Here is a 24127-nt window from a genome sequence, read left to right on the forward strand (position 1 = left end):
AGGGCTGGAATTGGCCTGGGATCTTGGGAAAGGGAGTGGGATCTGCTGTGGATTTTGGGAAAGGGCTGGGATCATCCCGTGATCACCAGGAAAGGGGCTGGAATGTGCCTGGGAATTTGGGAGAGGAGGGGGAAGTGGCAAAATCCCTTGGATTTTGGGAAAGGGGTTGAAAGGTGTTAGGGATGAGCTGGAAAGGGGCTGGAATGTGCCTGGGAATTTGGGAAAGGGGCTGGGATCTGTCAGGGATCTCTGGGAAAGAGGCTGGAATTGGAATCAGCAAGAATGGGGCTGAAAGTTGGGAATGCTGGAAAACTGGGAATGCTGGAAAGCTGGGAGTGATGGAAAGCTGGGAGTGATGGGAAGTTGGGAATGAAGGAAGTTGGGCTGTTCTGGGAATGTTTCAAATCCCAAAATTCCAGATCCAAATCAGGGATGAAATTCCAAAGAGATGAATCCCAACAGGGAATAAATCCCTCTTTTCCCATGGATTTATGGAATTCTGGGATGCTTTGGGCTGGGAAGGAGCTCAGGGATCAGGCAGGGACATTCCCAGGTTTTTTCAGGTTATTCCCAGAAATTCCCTGCTGCTCCCTCTCCAGTTTTTCCCACAAATCCCAAACTTTTCCAGGATTTTCCCACTCCTGATCCAACTGGGGGTTCCTTCCTGAGAATCCCCAGCCCTAACACAGCTGGAATTCCAGAATTCCAGGAATTCCCAGTGAAATCCAAGGAATTCCAGCTTTCCTGGATCTTCTGAGCTTCCCAAACTCTGGGAGAAGCGGCCGGGGCGGCTCCGAATTCCAAAGGATTTCCTGGGATTTTCCCAGATCCTCTTAACCACCACCAGCTCCGGGTGAGCTCCGCTAATTCCTCCTGGAATTCCCGGGATCACGGGGCCGGAGCAGCCGGAAAAAACCGGGAATGGCCAAAGGCTCCGGGAGCTGCTCCCGGCCCAGAAAAACTGGGAATGATGGGAAATCTGGGAATGATGGGAAATCTGGGAATTCCATGGATGGAAACTGGGAATGATGGGAAATCTGGGAATTCCATGAATGGGAATCTGGGAATGATGGGAAATCTGGGAATGATGGGAAATCTGGGAATTTCATAAATGGAAGTCTGGGAATGACAGGAAATCTGGGAATTCCATGGATGGAAATCTGGGAATTCCATGGATGGAAATCTGGGAATTCCATGGATGGAAATCTGGGAATGATGGGAAATCTGGGAATTCCATGGATGGAAATTGGAAATTATGGGAAAAGTGGGAATTCCATGGATGGGAAATCTGGGAATGATGGGAAAAGTGGGAATTCCATGGATGGAAATCTGGGAATGATGGGAAAAGTGGGAATTCCATGGATGGAAGTCTGGGAATGATGGGAAGTCTGGGAATTCCATGGATGGAAACCGGTAATGATGGGAAATCTGGGAATGACAGGAAATCTGGGAATTCCATGGATTTCAGGGCCTGGAAAATTCGTGGGATGAATCAGAATTCCCAAATCCCCATTCCCAGGATTGTGTTGTACTTTGGGATTCCCAAATCCCGGGGTGGGGCCGTGCTGATATTCCTGATTTTCATGGTGGAGCCATCCTTGTGGGATTCCCAAACCCCAGCATTCCCAAATCCCAGCATTCCCAAACCCCAGCTGCCTCCCTCGGGAATGTGGGAATTCCCAGAATTCTCACCCCTCTGTTCCCACAGGATCCTCGGCTCCGGCTCATCCCGGCGGGACCCCATGACCTTCCCTGACAGGTAGGAGCTGGGAATTCCCGGGAATTCCCGGGAATTTGGTGGGAATTTGATGGGATGGGGAATCTCTGCTGTGCCACACAGGCCTGGAATTTTCTCCTGGAGCTTTCCCAAAAATCCCCAGGAATTCCCGAGGGGTTTGAGCCGATACCTGAGGAAATCTCCCGGATTTTCCAAGGGATTGGGGAATTCCAGAGGATCCAGAGCTCCTGGAATTCCTGCTGGGATTTTCCTGTGGGGGTGGGATTGGGGATTTGGGGGATTTTGGGATTTGGGAAGGGTTTGGAGCTGGGAGTGCTCAGGGAGGAGGTGAGGCTGGGCTCACCTGGGCTGGGCTCACCTGGGCTGGGCTCTCACCTGGGCTGGGCTCTCACCTGGGCTGGGCTTACCTGGGCTGGGCTCTCACCTGGGCTGGGCTCTCACCTGGGCTGGGCTCACCTGGGCTGGACTCACCTGGGCTGGACTCACCTGGGCTGGGCTCACCTGGGCTGGGCTCTCACCTGGGCTGGGCTCTCACCTGGGCTGGGCTCTCACCTGGGCTGGGCTCACCTGGGCAGGTGTTCTCCATTGTAGACCCTCACCTGTGTCAGTGCTCCCCTGTCCTGTGCAGGTCTCACCTGTCCTGTCCCCACCTGACCTGTCCTGTCCTGGTCCCACCTGTCCCATGCAGGTCCCCCCTGTCACCTCCCCCCTGTCCCCTCTCACCTGTCCTGGTCCCACCTGTCCCATGCAGGTCCCACCTGTCCTGGTCTCACCTGTCCCATGCAGGTCCCACCTGTCCCCTCCCCCCTGTCCCCTCTCACCTGTCCCATGCAGGTCTCACCTGTCCTGGTCTCACCTGTCCTGGTCCCACCTGTGCAGGTTCTCCCCCCCACCCCCCCACCTGTTTACCTGGGGAGGTTCTCACCTGCTCAGGTCTCACCTGTTGGGTTCTCACCTGCCCCCTGGAGATGTCACCTGTCCCCTCCCCCCTGTCCCCTCCCCCCTGTCCTGGTCTCACCTGTGCAGGTTTCCCTCTCCCCACAGGAATTCCAGGATTTCTCCCTGCAGGAATTCCGGGATTTCTCCTGGGGTGGATCCACCCTGATCCCGCCCTGGGCCCGGGGATCCTTCAAGCCTGGAATTCCCGGGAAAGGGAAGGGGGATCCCAGGATGGGAATGGGATTGTCCTGGGATCCTCTGGTTCTGGAATTCCTGGGAAAGGGAAGAGATTGTCCTGGGATCCTTTGGTTCTGGAATTCCTGGGATATGGAAAGGATTGTCCCAGGAAAGGGCTGGGATTGTCCCGGGATCCTATGGTTCTGGAATTCCTGGGAAAGGGAAGGGGTTGGGATTGTCCCGGATCCTGTGGCTCCAGAATTCCCAGGAATCTAAAGGGGGTTCCCAGGAAAAGAATGGGAATGTCCTGGGGTCCTCTGGCTCTGATGGGATCCCAGGGTGGGAATGGGAATGTCCTGGAATCCTCTGGTTCTGGAATTCCTGGGATAAGGAAGGGGGATCCCAGGATGAGAATGGGATTGGGATTGTCCCAGGAAAAGAATGGGAATGTCCCAGGATCCTTTGGCTCCAGAATTCCCGGGATAGGGAGAGGATTGTCCTGGGAAAAGGCCGGGATTTTCTCGGCATCCTCTGGCTCTGGAATTCCCAGGAAATTCCTTTTTGAAAAATTGGGGAATTCTGGTGGAAAAATAAGAAAATTCCTCGGGAATTCCGATTCTGCTGCTGCTTTTCCTGCTTTTCTCTGGGCTGATCCTGCTGGGGAGGGAATTCCTGGCTGGAATCTCTGGAATCCCAACTCCAAGGAATTCCCAGCCTGGAATTTCCCCATTCCCGGCTGGAAAATGGGAACATTTAAGGGTGGAAATTCCCTCCTTAATGAGGAATTAATTGGGAAAGATCCGATTGCAGTTCTCATTAATATTCAAATTTATTCAGGAATATTTAAATTAATTCATGAATATGTGGATGATCTTATGAATATTTAAATTAGCCCGGGAATATTTCAGTCTCTTCCCAAGAAATAAACCTTGGAATTTTTCCCCTTAAAGGAGGAATTTGGAATGGAAGATCAACAGTGGAGAAAGGATTAATTAATGATTAATTAATTATTTATTAATGATTAATTAATAATGGGATTATTTGCTTGGAAAATCCCAAGAAAAGTTGGGAATTCGGCTCCTGGATTTCCTCTCTGCATTCCCAAAAAATCCCAGCCAGGGAATCTCAGTCCTTGTGTCCTGAATATTCCAGCTGGGAAAAATTTGGGAATAATTCCCGTGGGAAAAGAGGAATTTTTCAGGAATTTTCCTGGCTTTGATCTGGTGAAACCAGAGAATTCCCAAAATTCCCATAAAATCCTGCAAATTCCTCCCTGAATTCCAGCTCCCCCCAGGGAAAATTCACCTGGAATTTGACAGAAATTCCAGGAAATCCCCAGGAATTCTCCCAAAATTCCAGGAATTCCCCCTGGATTTTTCCAGGCAGTCTCTGTTCCCCATTTTTCCCACTCCAGTGGAAAAATTTTGGGGTTCTCCTTTCCTGCTTTTCCTGAGCCTTTGGAGCTCCAAATTTCCAGGAACAGGAATTTGAAGATGATTTTCCCCAAATTCTTGTGGGAATTCCACAAAATTTCTCCCAAAATTTTCCTTCCCTTGGATAAAATTCCATCTGGGAAGCTCCGAAATTCCCGGGTTGGAATTCCTGGAGCTGCTCCAGGGGTTTGATCCCAAATTTTTTTCCAGCTCTGGAGGAACCTTTGGATAATTCCCGAGGGATTTGGGACAAACTCTGGGAATTCCCAGCCCTGGATAATCCGGGGGGAGGGGAGGGGGGTGGGAAAATCCTGCTGGGAATCCCAGGAATCCAAAGGATCCCAGGGCAGGAAATCCCAGGAATTTCAGGGAATTCCCAACTCGGGAAATGACACCAGGAGGAAAAATTTGGGAAAAGCAGAAAAAAATCCCGTTGGGAATTTCAAGGAATTCCCAACTCGGGGAATGAATCCTAGGGGAGAAAATTAGGGAAAATCGGGAAAAATCCCGGTGGGATCGCGGGGGGGGGGAGGGGGAGGGGGGCGGGAAATTCCCGCGGGGAATGGCGGGAAACGGAGCCAGGCTGGGAATTCCCGGCGGGAATTCCCGATCTCCCAACCGGCATTCCAAGGGTTAAGCGCTGCCATTTTGTTCCCGGAGATTTCTCGGGAATGGCGCGGAAATGGCAGCGCTTAACCCTTGGAATGCCGGCTGGGGGAATTCCAGCTGGGATTCCCCTCTCCCTCCTCTCCTCCTTTCTCCTTTCCAGGGAATCCCCATCCCAAAATCCCGGGAAAAACGGGAGCGAGGCTTTTCCCAAGGTTCTGATCTCGTTTTTCCACCTGTTGGGATCTCAAAGTTTGGGATGGAAAATGTGGGATCGGTGCTGAATTCCCAAAGAAAAATTGGGGAATTTCCCCCTGGCATTGCCACAGCCAAGGATTGGATGAAAATTTCCCGTGGATTTTCCTAGGAAATCTCAGAAAAATATTCCCAGAAAAAGGAATTCCCAGGAATTTTGGGATGATCCAAGGCTGGGTGATCCAGGAATTCATCCTGGGAATCCTCAGGAGCAGCAAATCCATGGAAAACATTTGAAAATGTTGGAATTTTCCCATCTCTGGGAATTTTCTGTTCCCAAAATTTTGGCTTCCAAAATTCCACGAGAGGAATTCCCAGGATGTGAAAAAAAGATGGAATTTTCAGCCCAAGTTTCTCCTTTTCCTTTGGGAATTTTATTGGAATTTTCATCAGGATTTTATTTGGGAATTTCCCTCTAAATCCAACCTCATCCCCATTCCTGAAAAATCCTTCCAATCTTCCTTTTCCAAGGTTTCCCTGGGATTTTGGAGGAATTTTTTTCTCTCTTTTCTCCCTTTTCCAGTCCTTTTTCCAGGGATTTCCAGTCCCTTTTCCAAGGTTTTTCCCTCCTTTTCCCAGGGATTTTCCAGCCCATTTTCCAAGGTTTTTCCCTCCCTTTTCCAAGGTTTTCCCCTCCCTTTTTCAGGGTTTTTCCAGCCCCTTTTCCAAGGTTTTTCCGTCCCTTTTCCAGGGATTTTCCAGTCCCTTTTCCAAAGTTTTTCCCTCCCTTTTCCCAGGGTTTTTCCAGTCCCTTTTCCAAAGTTTTTCCCTCCTTTTCCCAGGGTTTTTCCAGCCCCTTTTCCAGGGGTTTTCCCTCCCTTTTCCATCTCCTTTTCCATCTCCTTTTCCAGGGATTTTCCCCTCTCTTTCCCTGCCTTTCCTGGGTGCTTTTCCCAGATTTTATCCTGGTTGGAAATGCAGGAATTCCATCCCGAAATCCCGAGATTTTTAACCCCTTCATGTCTGCCTTTTCCCCGGAATCTTTTCCCGGGAATTTTTACTTTTCCCGGGACTTTCAACTCCCAGTTCTCTCCCCTTTTCCCGGGATTTTTCCCGCATGATTTTTCCCACCATTCCCGGTAGTTTTAACCCTTTCCCGGGATATTTTCCCAATATTTTTAACCCTTTCCCGGGGATTTTTCCCGGTGTTTTTAACCCTTTCCCGGGCTATTTTTCCCCATGATTTTCCCCTCTATTCCCAATATTTTTAACCCTTTCCCTGGCATATTTTCCCTGTGTTTTTAACCCTTTCCCGGAGATTTTTTCCCTGTTTTTTTAACCTTTTCCCGGGCTACTTTCCCCATTATTTTTCCTGCCATTCCCGATGTTTTTAACCCTTTCCCAGGGATTTTTTTCCCAATGTTTTTAACCCTTTCCCGGGCTATTTTCCCCCATGATTTTCCCTGCCATTCCCAATGTTTTTAACCCTTTCCCGGGGATTTTTCCCTGTTTTTTAACCCTTTCCCGGGCTATTTTCCCAATGTTTTTAACCCTTTCCCGAGGATTTTTCCCTGTGTTTTTAACCCTTTCCCGGGCTATTTTCCCCCATTATTTCCCCTGCCATTCCCAATGTTTTTAACCCTTTCCTGGCGATTTTTCCCCCTATTTTTTTTAACTCTTTCCCGGGCTATTTTTCCCTATGATTTCCCCCGCCATTCCCACTGTTTTTAACCCTTTCCCGGGCTATTTTCCCAATGTTTTTAACCCTTTCCCGAGGATTTTTCCCTGTGTTTTTAACCCTTTCCCGGCCGTTCCCCCCCCCTGCCATTCCCGATGTTTTTAACCCTTTCCCGGCCGTTTTCCCCCCCGCCATTCCCGATGTTTTTAACCCTTTCCCGGCCGTTTTCCCCCTGCCATTCCCGACGTTTTTAACCCTTTCCCGGCCGTTTTCCCCCCCGCCATTCCCGATGTTTTTAACCCTTTCCCGGCCGTTTTCCCCCTGCCATTCCCGATGTTTTTAACCCTTTCCCGGCCGTTTTCCCCCCCGCCATTCCCGATGTTTTTAACCCTTTCCCGGCCGTTTTTAACCCTTTCCTGGCTGCCCCGCAGGCCCTCACCATGAGTGAGGACTCATGCCGCACCCGGAGCCAGAAGCGCGCCCTGGAGCGGGACTCGGAGCCCGACAGTAAAAAACTCAGGATGGACAAAGGAATTCTGGGATCCGAGCTCGGCTCCGAGGGGGACATGAAGATCAAAGCTGATCCCGGAGCCGGGAAAATCCCGGGAATGCTGAAAAGTGGGGAAGTCAAAGCCACCATCAAAGTGGAGCTGCCGGCAGCGGCGGCTGGGGATGAGCCCGTGGACATGAGCACATCCAAAGGGTGAGGAATCCTTGGAATTCCGGGAGTTTTTGGGGTTTGGGGAAAGGTTTGGATCCTTTCTCATCCCGGTTTTTATTGGGATGTGGTTGGAGTTCAGTTTTTGGGAGGTTCTGGTGTCACATTTGAACTTTGGATCGGTGGAAAAGTTTGGGAAGAGAATCCCGGCCCATTCCAGGGGCAATTCCTGCTGATCCAAACCCCATCTCCTTGGAGCTGCCAATGGAATTCCAGCAGGAAAAGGAGTTTGGGAGTTGGGAATTTCTCATTCCCAGTCAATCCCAATTTTCCAGGTCCAGGGAAAAGCTGGGAATGCTCCACCCGTGCCACTTCCAGAGGGAAACGCCTGGATTTGGGGATTCCCTGGATTTGGGGTTTCCTGGGATCGCTGTGCCCTCTAGAGGGCATTCCAGAGCCTTTGGAATTCTCCCATTCCTGAAATTCCCACCCTGGGCCCTTTTCCCAGCCCTGGAATTCCCTGGGTGGCTGGAAAAGGGCTGGGAAAAGGAGTTGGAAAAGGGTTGGGAAAACCTTGGGAAAAGGGCTGAGAAAGGACTGGAGAAGGAATGGAAAAGGGGCTGGAAAAGAGTTGGAAAAGGACTGGAAAATGAAGAAAAGGCTGGAGAATGGCTGGAAAGGGAATGGGAAAAGGTTGGGAAAGGGTTGGAAAGGGTTGGAAAGGCTGCTCCTGGAATGACCCCATTCCCAGGATTTGCTGCCCCTGCATCGACCCCGTTTTTCTGGGATTTGCTCCCAGTTTTCCTGGGATTTGCTCTCCATTTTCCTGGGATTTGCTCCCCATTTTCCTGGGGTTTTCTGCCCCTGCACTGACCCCATTCCTGGGGTTTGTCCCATTTCCCTGGGATCACTGACCCCATTCCCGGGTTTCCCTGCGATCACTGACCCCATTCCCGGGTTTCCCTCGATCACTGACCCATTCCTGGGTTTCCCTGGGATCACTGACCCCATTCCCGGGTTTCCCTGGGATCACTGACCCATTCCCAGGTTTCCCTGGGATCACTGACCCCATTCCCGGGTTTCCCTGGGATCACTGACCCCATTCCCAGGTTTCCCTTGGATCACTGACCCCATTCCTGTGTTTCCCTGGGATCACTGACCCCATTCCTGGGTTTCCCTGGGATCACTGACCCATTCCCAGGTTTCCCTGGGATCACTGACCCATTCCTGGGTTTCCCTGGGATCACTGACCCATTCCCAGGTTTCCTTTGGATCACTGATCCCATTCCTGTGTTTCCCTGGGATCACTGACCCATTCCCGGGATTCCCTGGGATCACTGACCCATTCCCGGCTCTCTCCCGTTCCCGTGGCTGCAGGGAGTGCCGGCGGGATCGGGATCGGGACCGGGACCGGGATCGGGATCGGGATCAGGACCGGGACCGGGAGCGCCGCGTTCCCTCCCCGGATGTGATCGTGCTGTCGGACAATGAGCCCTCGAGCCCCCGCGTCAACGGCCTGGCCCGGCTCGCCCTGCCCGAGCCCGGCACCGAGGCCCTGCTGGTGAGCCCTGCTGGCATTGACTGGCATTGACTGGGATTGACTGGGATTGGGTCTGGGTTAACTGGGATTGACTGGGATTGACTGGGATTGGGTCTGGGTTAACTGGGATAGGGTCAGGATTGGCTGGGATTGGGTCAGGGTTAACTGGGATTGGGCTGGGAAAACTGGGATTGGGTCAGGATTGGCTGCGTTAGGATCAGGATTAACTGGGATTGGGTCAGGGCTGACTGGGATTAGGTCAGGATTAACTGGGATTGGGTCAGGGCTGACTGGGATTAGGTCAGGATTAACTGGGATTGCGTCAGGGTTAACTGGGATTGGGTCAGGATTCACTGGGATTGGGTTGGGATTCATTTGGATTGGCTCAGGATTGGCTGGGTTAGGATCAGAAAAACCCAGGATCAGCCACGTTTCCCCCTCCCATCTCCATCCATTCCCATGAATTCCCAATCCCAAAACCCGGGAGCCAATTCCAGCTGGGAATTCCCCTCATTTCACCCTTCCCATGAATTTTTTCATGGAAAAATTCCCACATTTCCCCCTTGGAATTCCCTTGCCTCCCTCACTTCTCCCACTCCCAGTTGGGAATTCTCCCTGTGCCTGTGTCTCTGCCCTTCCCCTGGGCTTCTCACTCTTTCCCTGGGATTTCCCTGGGATTTCTCTGGGATTTCTCTGGGATTTCCCTGGAACTTCCTGGGATTTTCCTGGAATTCCAGCGGAGCCCGGAGCAGCGGGAGCGCCTGATCAAGCAGCTGCAGGAGGAGCTGAGGCTGGAGGAGGCCAAGCTGGTGCTGCTCAAGAAGCTCCGGCAGAGCCAGAGCCAGAAGGAGACGCCGGCACCCAAGGTAGGAAAATCCCACTTTTCCAGGAATTCCCAGCCCTTTTCCAGGGAAAATCCCACTTTTCCTGGAATTCCCAGACCTTTTCCAGGAATTCCCAGCTCTTTTCCAGGAATTTCCAGTCTTTTTCCCAGAGAAAATCCCACTTTTCCAGGAATTCCCAGCTCTTTTCCAGGGAAAATCCCACTTTTCCAGGAATTCCAGTCCTTTCCTAGGAATTCCCAGCCCTTTTCCCGGGCTTTTTCACCTCCTTTTCCCTGGATTTTTTAAACCTTTTCCTGGATTTTTTTAGCCCTTTTTAATGGGATTTTTTGAACCCTTTTCCCAGGGTTTTGAACTCCCCGGTGTCTCCCCTTTCCTGGGTTTTTCCTGCCAATTCCCAAGGATTTTCCACACAATTCCCAAAGATTTTCCCGCCAATCCCAAGGATTTTCCTCCCAATTCCCACCGATTTTCTTGCCAATTCCCAAGGATTTTCCTGTGAATTCCCACTGATTTTTCCTCCCAATTCCTGTGGATTTTCCTGTGAATTCCCACTGATTCTCCTGCCAATTCCCAAGGATCTTCCCACCAATTCCTACTAATTTTCCTGCCAATTCCTGTCAATTTTCCTGTGAATTCCCAAGGATTTCCCCACCAATTCCCAAGGATTCTCCTGTGAATTCCCAAGGATCTTCCCACCAATTCCTGCCAATTTTCCTCCCAGCTCCCAAGGATTTTCCTGTGAATTCACAAAGATTTTTCCTCCTAATTCCCAAAGATTTCCCCACCAATTCCCAAGGATTCTCCTGCCAATCCCAAGGATTTTCCTCCCAATTCCCATGGATTTTCCTGTGAATTCCCACTGATTCTCCTGCCAATTCCCAAGGATCTTCCTGCCAATTCCTGTCAATTTTCCTGTGAATTCCCAAGGATTTCCTCCCAATTCCCAAGGATTTTCCTGCTAATTCCCAAGGATTTTCCTGCAAATCCCAAGGATTTCTCCACCAATTCCCAAGGATTTTCCTGCCAATTCCCACCAACTTTTCTGCCATTTCCTAAGGATTTTCCTGTGAATTCCCCAGGATTTTCCTGATTCTCCTGCCAGTTCCCAAGGATCTTCCCGCCACTTCCTGCTAATTTTCCTGTGAATTCCCAAGGATCTTCCCACCAATTCCTGCTAATTTTCCTGTGAATTCCCAGGATTTTCCTGTGAATTCCCCAGGATTCTCCCTCCCCTCCCCGGGACGCTCCGGGCTCTCCCTCTCTCTCCGTTCCCTCTCTCCCGCCTTTTCCCGCTGCTCTCTTTCCGCTTTTTTCCTTTTCCAGCTTTCCTCGGGCCCCTCTGGAGGTGCTGCGGCCACACCCCCGCCCTTGGTGCGGGGCCCTCAGGCTGTTCCCGCTGGGAAAACTTCCCTCCAGGTCAGTGGGAGCCGGGAAATCCCGGGAAAAACCCGGGAAAAGCCGGGAAATCCCGGGAGAAGCTGCCAGGATGGCCCAGCTCCCACAGGGGTCAGGGATAAGGGATGGGGTCTGCAGGGGTCCTGTGGAATTCTCTGGAATGGCCGAAAAATCCCGGGATTTTCTGGGGGGAAATCCCAGGATTTTCTCCACAATTGCTGAGAGAATTCCAGGATTTTCTGTGAGGGAATCTTGGGATTTTCTGTGAGGGAATCCTGGAATTCTGTCTGGAATTGCTGAGGGAATCCTGAGATTTTCTGTGAGGGAATCCTGGAATTCTCTCTGGAGTTGTTGCAGGAATCCTGGAATTCTGTCTGGAATTGCTGAGGGAATCTTGGAATTCTCTCTGGAATTGCTGAGGGAATCCCAGGATTTTCTGTGAGGGAATCCCGGGAATTTCTTTGCAGGAATCCTGGAATTCTCTCTGGAATTGCTGAAGGAGTCCCAGGATTTTCTTTGAAGGAATCCCAGGATTTTCTCCAGAATTGCTGAGAAAATTCCAAGGTTTTCTGTGAGGGAATCCTGGAATTCTCTCTGGAATTGCTGAGGGAATCCCAGGATTTTCTGTGAGGGAATTGCTGGATTTTCTTTGGAAGAGCTCAGGGAATCTCAGGAGTTTTCCTGTGAGGGAATCCCAGGATTCAGGGTTGGAAAAATCCCATTCCAGGCTGAAGGAAATTCCAGCAATCCATGGACAGCTGTCACTCAGCCCTGGGATCCTTTGGGATTAGAACATTCCTGGTTTTTTTATTTTTCCTGGGATAATGGGATCCAAATTCCCAAACTGCTCCAGCACCAGGGATTTTCTTTGGGAAAGGCTCTGGAAAACCCCTGGAATTCCAGGAAAGGGAGGGATTTGCTCTCCTTCAGGAGCCATTCCCAAATCCAGAGGTGTGGGAATCTTTACCTGAGGAACTGGAAAACCTTCAGGGAATCTTGGAGTTTATCCCAACAATTCCTCTGGAATTTTGGGTGAATTTAACCAGGAATTCCAGAGGGAGGAGCTGAGGGATTCCCTGGGAATGGGATGGAAATTCCCAACATCCCAAATCCTGGGGAAGGGGGAGATGCCAGCATTGGGATGCAGAGGAAAGTTTGGAATTTTGGGAATATCCCAGCCCAGCAGCAGGAGGGAATTTGAGGACTGGAATCCCGGGAATCCTGGGGCAGCAGCTTTTCCAAACTCCTCTCTCCTCATTCCTTTTCTCCTCCATGATTTTTCCAGAACTTTTTATTCCCTCCTCCTTTTCTTTTCCTGCTTTTCCTTTCCCAGGATTTTTTTCCCAGATTTTTTCCCTCTCTGTGATTTTTTCCTTTTCCATGATTTTTCCTGGAGCTTTTCCTTTCTCCTGATTCCTCTTCCAGGATTTTTCCCAAGGTTTTCCTTCCCTCCACAATTCCCAACACTTTTCCTTTCATTTCCCCCCATTCCCAGCTTTCCAATCCCTTTTCCCACCATTTTTATCCCATTCCAGTTCCCATCATTTCCCACATTTTTTTCACATTTGCAACATTCCCCTCCCATTTTTATCCCATTTCTGTCTTTCCCAACCCTTTCTCTCCCATTTCCCCCCATTCCCAGCTTTCCCATCCCTTTTCCCACCATTTCCCCCCCATTTTTAATCCCATTCCCACAATTCCCAACATTTCCCCCATTTTTACCATTTCCCCCCCATTTTTTCCCCATTCCCATCTTTCCCATCCCTTTTTCCCCTCTTTCCCCCCCTTTTTCCCCCATTTTCCCTGTCTCCTCATTTTCTCCCCCATTCCCAGCTTTCCCAACCCTTCCCCCCCCATTTCCCCCCAATTTTTCCCCCATTTTCCCCCATTATTCCCCGATTTTTCACCTTTTTCACTCCCATTTTCCCCATTCCCTCCATTTTCCCCCCATTTCCCTCCATTTCCATATTTCCCATCCCTTTTCCCATTTCCCTTTTTCCCCCATTCCCACCTTTCCCATGCCTTTCCCCCCGTATTCCCCATTCCCCCCCATTTTTCCCCCATTTTTCCCCCATTTCCCCCATTTCTGACCCACTGTTCCCATGTTTGTTCCCGTGTTTCTGACCCGTGTTTCCCATGTTTCTGACCTGCTGTTCCCGTGTTTGTTCCCATGTTTCTGACCCGTTATTCCCGTGTTTCTGACCCGCTGTTCCCATGTTTCTGACCCGTGTTTCCCATGTTTCTGACCCGTTATTCCCATGTTTGTTCCCGTGTTTCTGACCCATGTTTCCCATGTTGTTCCATGTTTCTGCCCTGTTTCCATTTTCTGACCCCTATTCCCATGTTTGTTCCCATGTTTCTGACCCTTTCCCATGTTTCTGACCCGTGTTTCCCATGTTTCTGACCCGTTATTCCCATGTTTGTTCCCGTGTTTCTGACCCGTGTTTCCCATGTTTCTGACCCGCTATTCCCATGTTTGTTCCCATGTTTCTGACCCGTGTTTCCCATGTTTGTTCCCATGTTTCTGACCCGTGTTTCCCATGTTTCTGACCCGTTATTCCCATGTTTGTTCCCATGTTTCTGACCCGCTGTTCCCATGTTTCTGACCCGCTATTCCCATGTTTGTTCCCATGTTTCTGACCCACTGTTCCCATGTTTGTTCCCATGTTTCTGACTGTTCCCATGTTTGTTCCCATGTTTCTGACCCGTGTTTCCCATGTTTCTGACCCGTTATTCCCATGTTTCTGACCCGTGTTTCCCATGTTTGTTCCCATGTTTCTGACCCGTGTTTCCCATGTTTCTGACCCGTTATTCCCATGTTTGTTCCCATGTTTCTGACCCGCTTTCCCATGTTTCTGACCCGTTATTCCCATGTTTGTTCCCATGTTTCTGACCCGTGTTTCCCGTGTTTCTTACCCGTTATTCCCGTGTTTGTTCCCATGTTTCTGACCCACTGTTCCCATGTTTGTTCCCGTGTTTCTGACCCATTATTCCCATGTTTGTTCCCATGTTTCTGACCCGTGTTTCCCGTGTTTCTGACCCGCTGTTCCCGTGTTTGTTCCCGATTTTCCAGCCCTCCTCCAGCCGCGTGCCGGGCTCCGGGCTCCCGCCCCCGCTGCTCCGGGGGGGCCAAGCGGCCGCCTCCAAGCAGAGCCCCCAGATCGTGATGCCCCCCCTGGTCCGAGGGGCCCAGGTGAGCTTCCCCCCTTCTCCCCTTCCCATTCCATGGGAAAATTTGGGATCTCCCCTCTCTGGGTGCTTTGGACATCCCGGGATTTTTGGGGTTCATTTGGGGTGTTTTGGTTTGTAGGGAGAGGGGGTGGGAGGCAATTCCTGCTTTTCCATGGTTTTCCCTCTAATGATCCTTTGTGTCCCACCAATTCCATGGATTTCCAACCCCCTTTTCCACGTTTTCTCAGCAAATCCCCTCGGGAATTTGGGAATTTGGGGGCTGGAGGGAAAGGGAAAAACATCCTGGTTGTTATTCCATGGTTTCTTTTTCTTCGTCCTGTGCTTATTCCCCCTTTTCCATGAATTCCCAACCCCTTTTCCATGGATTCCCAAACCCTTTTCCATGGATTCCCAACCCCTTTTCCACATTTTCCCAACCCCTTTTCCACATTTTCCCAACCCCTTTTCCACATTTTCCCAACCCCTTCTCCACATTTTCCCAACTCCTTTTCCATGGATTCACACCTTCTTTTCCACATTTTCCCAACACCTTTCCCACATTTTCCCAACCCCTTTTCCACGTTTTCCCAACCCCTTTTTCCACGTTTTCCCAACCCTTTTTCCATGTTTCCCCAACCCCTTTTCTACATTTCCCCAACCCTTTTTCCACATTTTCCCAACCCCTTCTCCACATTTTCCCACCCCCTTTCCCACGTTTTCCCAACCCCTTTTTCCACCTTTTCCCAGCAAATCCACACCATCCGGCAGCACTCGAGCACGGGCCCGCCCCCGCTGCTGCTGGCCCCGCGCGCCTCCGTGCCCTCGGTGCAGATCCAGGGCCAGAGGATCATCCAGCAGGGCCTGATCCGCGTGGCCAACGTGCCCAACGCCAGCCTGCTGGTCAACATCCCCCAGGTGAGCCTTCCTGGCAATTCCTGCTGGGAATTCCCAATGGGAATGGGGTGGGAATGGTGGGAATGACCAATGGTCAACATCCCCCAGGTGAGCCTTGCTGGGAATTCCCACTGGGAAGGGGGTGGGAATGGGGTGGGAGTGACCAACACCAGCCTGCTGGTCAACATCCCTCAGGTGAGCCTTCCTGGGAATTCCTGCTGGGAATTCCCACTGGGAATGGGGTGGGAATGACCAATGTTCAACATCCTGCAGGTGAGAGTTCCTGAGAAATCCCACCAGGAATGGGGTGGGAGGGGTGGAGTGTCAGGCTTGTGTTATCCTGTTGTTATCCCACTCTTGCTGGAGGTGGAGGTTAATGGGTTTGGCACCCAAAGATCTCCGGTCCCAAAGGTCTCCAATCCTAAAGATCCCCAATCCCAAAGATCCCCAATCCCAATGATCCCCAATCCCAACGATCCCCAATCCCAAAGATCCTCCCATCTTCCCATGTGGATCCCACCCCCACTGGTTCCCAATGATTCCTGAGGTTCTCCCATGGAATCAGGATCTCCCTGACCCATTCCCATCTCTCCACAGGCATCTCCTACATCCCTGAAGGGCTCAGCGGTGCCCTTGGGCCAGGCTGGCACTGCCCCAGCAGGTGGCACGGCGCTGGGTGGCACCAGGGACTCCCCTGATTCCCAGTGATCCCAATTATCCCAGTGATCCCATTCCTGTCTCTCTCCGCAGGCGTCTCCCACGTCCCTGAAGGGCTCGGCGGTGCCATCAGGCCAGGCTGGCACGGCCCCGGCGGGTGGCACTGGGGACTCCCCTGATTCCCAGTGATCCCATGGATCCCATTCCCTGATTCCCAGTGATCCCATTCCTGTCTCTCTCCGCAGGCGTCCCCCACGTCCCTGAAGGGCTCGGCGGTGCCATCAGGCCAGGCTGGCACGGCCCCGGCGGGTGGCACGGCGCTGGGTGGCACGGGCGAGGCCCCGGGCAGCCGGCAGGCCGCGGCCAAGCTGGCGCTGCGCAAGCAGCTGGAGAAGACGCTGCTGGAGATCCCCCCGCCCAAACCGCCCGCGCCCGAGATGAACTTCCTGCCCAGCGCCGCCAACAACGAGTTCATCTACCTGGTGGGGCTGGAGGAGGTGGTGCAGAACCTGCTGGAGAGCCAAGGTCAGCCCGCCCGGCTGGGCCCGGCTTAAACCCGCCTGGGATCCGTTAAACCCGCCTGGGATCCGTTAAACCCGCCTGGGATCCGTTAAACCCGCCTGGGATCCGTTAAACCCGCCTGGGATCCGTTAAACCTGGCTGGGATCGGTTAGACCTGGCTGGGATCGGTTAAACCCGCCTGGGATTGGTTAAACCCGCCTGGGATCCATTAAACCTGGCTGGGATCGGTTAAACCTGGCTGGGATCCGTTAAACCCGCCTGGGATCCGTTAAACCTGGTTGGGATCGGTTAGACCTGGCTGGGATCGGTTAAACCTTGCTGGGATCGGTTAGACCTGGCTGGGATCGGTTAAACCTTGCTGGGATCGGTTAAACCTGGTTGGGATCGGTTAGACCTGGCTGGGATCGGTTAAACCTTGCTGGGATCGGTTAGACCTGGCTGGGATCGGTTAAACCTGGCTGGGATTGGTTAAACCTGGCTGGGATTGGTTAAACCTGGCTGGGATCGGTTAAACCTGGCTGGGATCCGTTAAACCCGGCTGGTATCACTTCAGTCTAACTGGGATCAGTTAAACCTCCAGAAATACAGGGTTAGAACATGACAGGAATTGTTTAAACCTCACAGAAATCATTTAAACCTCCCTGAAACCACACTGGGGCTGACCCACCATGTTTGTCCCTCAGGGAAGGTGGCGGTGGCCAATCCCAGGTGTTTGTCCCTCAGGGAAGGCCACACTGGCGCTGACCCGCCATGTTTGCCCTCAGGGAAGGTGACAGTGGGGCTGACCCACGTTTGTCCCTCAGGGAAGGCCACACTGGGGCTGGCCCGCCATGTTTGCCCTCAGGGAAGGTGGTGGAGGCCAATCCCAGGTGTTTGTCCCTCAGGGAAGGCCGCAGTGGGGCTGACCCGCCGTGTTTGTCCCTCAGGGAAGGTGACAGCGGGGCTGACCCACGTTTGTCCCTCAGGGAAGGCCACACTGGGGCTGACCCACCATGTTTGCCCTCAGGGAAGGTGGTGGAGGCCAATCCCAGGTGTTTGTCCCTCAGGGAAGGCCACACTGGGGCTGACCTGCCATGTTTGCCCTCAGGGAGGGTGGCGGAGGCCAATCCCAGGTGTTTGTCCCTCAGGGAAGGTGGTGGAGGCCAATCCCAGGTGTTTGTCCCTCAGGGAAGGTGGCGGTGGCCAATCCCAGGTGTTTGTCCCTCAGGGAAGGCCCCGGTGGCCATCCCAGGTGTTTGTCCCTCAGGGAAGATGGTGGAGGCCAATCCCAGGTGTTTGTCCCTCAGGGAAGGCCACACTGGCGCTGACCCGCCATGTTTGCCCTCAGGGAGGGTGGTGGAGGCCAATCCCAGGTGTTTGTCCCTCAGGGAAGGCCACACTGGGGCTGACCCACCATGTTTGTCCCCCAGGGAAGGTGGCGGTGGCCGTGTCCTGCCGGGAGCCCTACCTGTGTGCCCAGTGCCACACGGACTTCACGTGCCGCTGGCGGGAGGAGAAGAACGGCACCATCATGTGCGAGACCTGCATGGCCTCCAACCAGAAGAAGGCCCTGAAGGCCGAGCACACGAACCGGCTCAAGGCCGCCTTCGTCAAGGCCCTGCAGCAGGAGCAGGAGATCGAGCAGAGGATCCTGCAGCAAACGGCCCCGCCCGGGCAGCCCAAGGCCGAGCCCGTGGGGCAGCACCACGCGCTCAAGCAGGTGAGGGAGAGGCCCAGGGCCGCCATTTCCTGAGGGAAAAGGGTCCCTCAGGAAAAGGGTTGGGGTGGGGCCTGCGGGGTTTGGGCCGTGGGTTGGGTTTAGGGTGGGAGGGTTGGGTGTTGTATCAGGCTCTAGAGATTGTCCTGGCCCAGAGAGCATCCAGTCATGGAGATTGTCCAGTCCCAAAAATCATCCAATCCCAAAGGTCATCTAATCCCAGAGAGCATCCAGTCCCAGAGAGCATCCAATCCCAAAAATCATCCAGTCCCTAAAATCATCCAATCCCAAAAATCATCCAATCCCAAAATCATCCAAATATCCAAAAAATTATCCATCTTGGAGAATCATCCCCAATCCCAAAAATCATCCCAACAATCATCCAGTCCCAACAATCATCCTTCCCAAAATCATCCTCCCCAAAAATCATACCCAGTCCCAACAATCATCCATCCCGAATATCTCCAATCCCATAATCTCCAATCCAAAAATCTCCAATCCAAAAATCATCCACTTGGAGATCCTCCAGTCCCAAAGATCATCCGCTCCAAAACATCCATTCCTGAAGCTCATCCTAATCCCGAGATCGTCCAATCCCAACAATCATCCAGTCCCAAAAATCATCCAATCCCAGAGATCATCCCATCCCAAAAATCATCCCAACAATCATCCAGTCCCAACAATCATCCAATCCCAGAGATCATCCAGTCCCAACAATCATCCAATCCCAGAGATCATCCAGTCCCAACAATCATCCAGTCCCAGAGATCACCCAACCCCAAATCTCATCCAGTTCAGCGACACCCCAATGATTTTCCTTTTGCTCCCCTAGAGCTCCAGCCAGATGTCTCGGGGTGCCTCCCGGGGGGCTCTGCACGCCTTCAGCCCCTCGCCCAAGCTGCAGAGCTCCTCGGGCAGCGCCGCGCTGGGCGGCCGGCCCGGCAAGCACGCCGACAGGGCCGGCAGCAAGGGCGGCGCCGCCTGGAAGAAAAACCCCATCAGCACAGGTACGGCCCCACTGGCCCTGGGGTCACCCCAGAACCCCCAGATTTTGGGGGGGGGTTAGGTGGGGTGGTGCTGAGGGTTTAAAGGGAAAGTTGGTGTCATCACTGCCCAGAATTCCCAATTTTTGGGGTGGAAGTTGGTGTCATCACTTCCCAGAATTCTCAATTTTTGGGGTGGAAGTTGGTGTCATCACTACCCAGAATTCCCAATTTTTGGGGTGGAAGTTGGTGTCATCACTTCCCAGAATTCTCAATTTTTGGGGTGGAAGTTGGTGTCATCACTGCCCAGAATTCCCAATTTTTTGGGGTGGAAGTTGGTGTCATCACTTCCCAGAATTCTCAATTTTTGGGGTGGAAGTTGGTGTCATCACTACCCAGAATTCCCAATTTTTTGGGGTGGAAGTTGGTGTCATCACCACCCAAAACTCCCAGTTTTGGGTGGAAATTTAGGTGGGGTGACGCTGAAGGTTTAAAGGGAAGGTTGGTGTCATCACCGCCCAGAGTTCCCAATTTTGGGTGGGAATTTATGTGGGGTGGTGCGGAAGGTTTGAGGTGAAAGTTGGTGTCATCACTGCCCAAAATTCCCAGTTTTTGGGTTGGAATTACTTTTTCCATGTGGATTTTCATTATTTTTCCCAAATTCCTGAGCCCTTCCATCATTGCACCATTCCAGAAGGCTCCAGTCCTGATTTTTGATCCAAAACCTTTGCGTTTCTCAGGATGATTTTGGAACCTGAAGGTGCCTGGTCCTGCCAGGATAATCCATGTTTAAATCCTGCTTTTCCATGGGTTTTTTCATTATTTCCTCTCATTTCCAAGCCACTCCATGATTCCACCATTCCAGAGGGCTCCAATCCTGATTTTTGATCCAAAACCTTTGTGTTTCTTGGGATGAGTTTGGCGCTGGATCGCACTGGGATAACCCATGTCAAAATCCTGCTTTTCCATGCAATTTTTCATTATTTCCCCTCATTCCTGAGCCATTCCATGATTCCACAATTCCAGAGGGCTCCAGTCCTGATTTTTGATCCAAAACCTTTGCGTTTCTCAGGATGATTTTGAAACCTAAAGGCGCTGGATCGCACTGGGATAATCCATATTTAAATCCTGCTTTTCCATGGGTTTTTGCTGTATTTCCCCTCATTCCTGAGCTATTCCATGACCCAAAAATTCCCTTTTTCCCCCAGGTGGGGCCCTGCCCTTCGTCAGCCCCGCTCTGGCCGTGCACAAGTCGGCCTCGGCCGTGGAGCGGCAGCGCGAGTATCTCCTGGACATGATCCCGCCCCGCTCCATCCCACAGTCGGCCACGTGGAAATAATTCCCCAGGGAGAACTTTTCCAGGCTCTGCCATCCTTTCTTTTCTACCACAATTCCGTGGAATCTGCTTTAATCCCAGCTGGATAACGCCCCGAGGCTTTCTAGGATGCAGCACCACCACTCCTCATCCGTCCCTGCCGGGAGAAGTGATCGCGTCGGGGTGGCCGAAGCCCGGCTCCGTTGGCTCCCAGATTTTTCATGGAAGCTGGCAGGGAAAAGGGGGAAGAATTCCTTAAATTTTTTTTTTTTTTTTCTGGGCTTTTTTTTTTTTTGTTTCCTTATTTAGTTCTAAAAATTTTTTTGGCACCAGCACAACAAAAAAAAAAACAAACCACAACAAAAAGGACTCAGCGACTCCTCTCTGCCTTCGCCGACGCCGAACTTTTTTGCCGGGAACGTTCCGGAATTCCGGAATTTTGGGGCGTGGAGAGAGGAATTCCAGCCCCATCCTGCGTTTAGTGAGCCGAGTTCATGGCTGCTCCTTCTCCCTGCTCCTCTTCCAGCCGGGAAAGCAGGCGGCACATCCCGAGATTCCCAAAATTCCCGAGGAAAAAAGTGCAAATCCCCGGTTCCGCTTGAGTTCCGGTTGGATTTTTTTGCCCTGCCGCCCAAACCTTGGCTGGGAGGGTGGGAATTGCTGCGGGAAATTCCCACTTTTTCCCTTGGATTCTGGTTGGAATAGACTTTGGAACCTTTGGTAGTTTCCAAACCTTGCAGTTCCCGAGAGACAAAAATCCACCTCGGTTCTTTCTCATCCCGCCAATTTTGGGCCTTCCCGACGTTCCCAGAGACTCCAAAGCGAAACTTTTTTGGGAATTTTTTTTTTTTTTTTCCCTTTTGGGCAGGGTTGGTTGGGTTGTTTGGTTTGGTTTTTTTTTTTTTTTTTTTTCCCTTTCCTTTTCTGTTGTTGTTTTGAGGGATATTATTCCAAAATTTCCAGGAATTCCAGAAGCTGATGCAGGCAGGGAGGGTTGGGAGCTGTTCCCAATCCTTCCCCCCGTGGTTCAAGTTCTTCCAGGCATCCCAAGCACGCTCCTGTATCCATTTGGGATGGAGTTTTCCACCTTTTTTTGGGAATTCCAGAGGTTCAACCCAAAATCCATCCAGGGGGCCAGTTTGGTTTCATTTTTGATTTCTCATCCTCTTTTTCTTTTTTCCTTGGGTTTCTTCCCGAATTCCAGACCAATCCAAGGGGCAGAATTCCAGGCCTTATTCCAGTTTTTTGGGGAATTTTCTTGGGGAAATTATAAATATATATAATTTAGAGATCTATATATATTAAAAAAAAAAAAAAAGTGTGGTTTTGGGGGGTGGGGGGAGGGGAGGGAAATTCAGGAAAATCCGGATTTATTTTCTTAGGAAAGCCAAGAATTCCTTTGGGATCATCCCCCTGGGATCCGAGGGACAAACCCCTCCCTTTTCCCACTTTTTCCTGCTGTTTCCATATTTAGGGATTTAGTTGAAACAAAAAAAAAAAACCCCAAACCACCTTGTTTTCCAAACTGGGATTTGTTGGATAAAAACCCCGGAATTCCCAGCTGGATTTGGATTTTTTGGGGTGTGTTCCTTAGGGATGTGAAGAGCTCAGATGTGGGAATTGGGTTGGAATTTTGGAATTTGGGAGTTTTTCTTTTCATTCCAAGCTTGGATTGGGAGATGCCACCAGAGGGATGACTTGGAATTCCTTCAGTTCCATTGGATTTGATGGAAAAGTTGCAGTTCCTTTCCCATGGGGAATTTTTTGGGGTTGGTTCAGGGGGAATTTTCCTCTCCTGGATGCCAATGTTTATAAAAAGTTCATTTATAACCTTAAAAAAAAATAATAATAATAATCCCAACAAAATTCCTCCAATTAAAATCCAATTTTTTTTTTTTGGGGGGTGGGGGTGGGGGGAACCTGCTTTGTTTATTCCCAGAGTTTGGATAATTCCTGAAAAAAAATAAAAACAGGGAATGGAAGAGTCACAGAAGGATTCAATGGGATAAAAAAGATGTCAAAACTTTCTTGGATCCCAGCAGAATTCCCTTGGAAATTGGAATTTCAGCCAATTTTGGTTCGTTAAAATAATCAGGAATGTTGGAATTGAGGGATTTGGAATTAAAAATCCAAACAAATCTCTGCATCCAGACTTCCAAATATTCCATCCTGATTTTTTTTTTTTGGATGGATAATTCATGATAAATCTCCCAAAAAATTATTTTGGGGGTTGGGGGGAAGATTTGTTTGGAAGGGGAAGGAAAATCCAGCATGGATTGAGGCTGGAAAACCAAAATATTTCATGGGGTGGGGCTGAAATTCCAAATTCCCACCTGGAATTTGACTCCTGGGATCCAGCCTGGTTCTGATGTGGGGGTTTTGTTTTTTCTGGAATGTTCTTGGAATGCTGCTGGGAATTTGGAGGATTTGTTTGATTCCACCCAAATGCCAAATTTGGGATCAGTTTGGGAAAGGATTCCGGGATGGTTTTTCCTCTGCAGCTCCGTGTTCCTGTGGGGTTTTTTTTTTTGGGATTTTGGGATGGTTCAGGTTCAAAGTTGTTCCAACTCTTCAATACAGATTTTCCAAACCTCTTCCCAGTCTCCTTTTTCCAGGAAAAAGCCCCACAAAAAAGGGGGGGGGGGAAATAAAAAATCTCAAAGAAATGGAAAATTCCCATCGTGGAAGGGAAATGTTTGGGAATGGGGGAACAAATCCTGGATTGATTCCTGCTCCTGGATCCCCCTTGGGATTTGGGATTCTCTGGCTGGATCCCCTTTGGGATTCTGGAATCCCTGAGATCTCTTGGATCCTTTTTGGGATTCTCAAATCCTGAGATCTTTGGGATTCCCAAATCCCTGGGGCTCTTGGATCCATTTTGGGATTCCTGAACCCATTGGGGTTTTGGAATTCCGAGATCTTTGGGATTCCCAAATCCTCAAGGCTTTTGGGATTCCTGAATCCCAGAGATCTCTTGGATCCCCTTTGCGATTCCCGAATTCTTGGGGCTTTTGAAATTCCCAAATCCCAGAGATCTCTCAGATTCCCTTTGGAATTCTGGAATCCCAGAGATCTCTTGGATCCATTTTGGATTCCTGAATTCTTGAGGCTTTGGGGATTCCCAAATCCCAGAGATCTCCTGGATCCCTTTTGGAATTCCTGAATCCCAGAGATCTCCTGGATTTTTTGGGAAAATCTTGATTTTGGCTCATTTTTCCCTTCTCCTTTGGAAAAGAAGGAGAACAAGGTGGGATTTTTTTTCCCCTTTGGATTTGTTGGGACTTTAAAAAAAAATTGGGAAAACCGGAAAAGGGGAAAAGAAGGTGGGAAAAATCCTGGAATTTTGTGGATTTCCTGCGGAATTTTATGGATGGAGCAAATCCAGAAATCCAGAGCCTTCTCCATTCCCACCTGGAATTCCTGCTCAGCTCCAGCAGCCTTGGATCTCACCTGAACATTCCAGGAAAACTCCCGGAGCCGTTGGATCGTGTCCCTCTGGAAGGAGAAGGGGCCAAGGACGTTCCCAGGTGGAATTTTCCACCCGATTCCGGATGAAATCCAAATTCTTGGAGCCTGGGAAGAGTCATGGCCACGTGGGAATTCCCGTGGGATTGTCCCAAAATTCCTGTGGGATTGTCCCAAATTCCCATGGGATTGTCCCAAATGGAATTGTCCCAGATTCCCA

The 24127-nt window shown here is 50.9% G+C and overlaps 1 protein-coding gene and 1 long non-coding RNA gene across 4 annotated transcripts; one reads left to right on the forward strand and one right to left on the reverse strand.

The window, feature by feature from the left end:
• Positions 1-6: 6 nt before the first annotated feature.
• On the forward strand, positions 7-23036 carry GATAD2A (GATA zinc finger domain containing 2A). 2 transcript variants are annotated; one of them, XM_050986036.1, is made up of 12 exons: positions 7-853; positions 1709-1759; positions 7198-7469; positions 8802-8985; positions 9702-9830; positions 11133-11225; positions 14278-14397; positions 15123-15290; positions 16172-16451; positions 17858-18147; positions 18977-19151; positions 20336-23036. In XM_050986036.1, the coding sequence occupies exons 3-12, from the start codon at positions 7207-7209 to the stop codon at positions 20464-20466; spliced, it is 1833 nt and encodes a 610-aa protein (XP_050841993.1). In that variant the 5' UTR covers positions 7-853; positions 1709-1759; positions 7198-7206; the 3' UTR covers positions 20467-23036. The 2 variants fall into 2 exon arrangements, with proteins under 2 accessions (XP_050841993.1, XP_050841992.1); XM_050986035.1 differs by lacking the exon at positions 11133-11225.
• On the reverse strand, positions 16685-17047 carry LOC127060919 (uncharacterized). 2 transcript variants are annotated; one of them, XR_007780274.1, is made up of 4 exons: positions 16963-17047; positions 16883-16922; positions 16783-16822; positions 16685-16722 (listed from the first exon to the last, which is right to left on the reverse strand). It is a non-coding gene; the product is annotated as an uncharacterized LOC127060919 (long non-coding RNA). The 2 variants fall into 2 exon arrangements; XR_007780273.1 differs by having other exon boundaries at positions 16699-16722; positions 16883-16968.
• Positions 23037-24127: the final 1091 nt, after the last annotated feature.

This window comes from Serinus canaria, chromosome 28 (assembly GCF_022539315.1).
Source record: "Serinus canaria isolate serCan28SL12 chromosome 28, serCan2020, whole genome shotgun sequence".
Lineage (NCBI taxonomy): Eukaryota > Metazoa > Chordata > Aves > Passeriformes > Fringillidae > Serinus > Serinus canaria.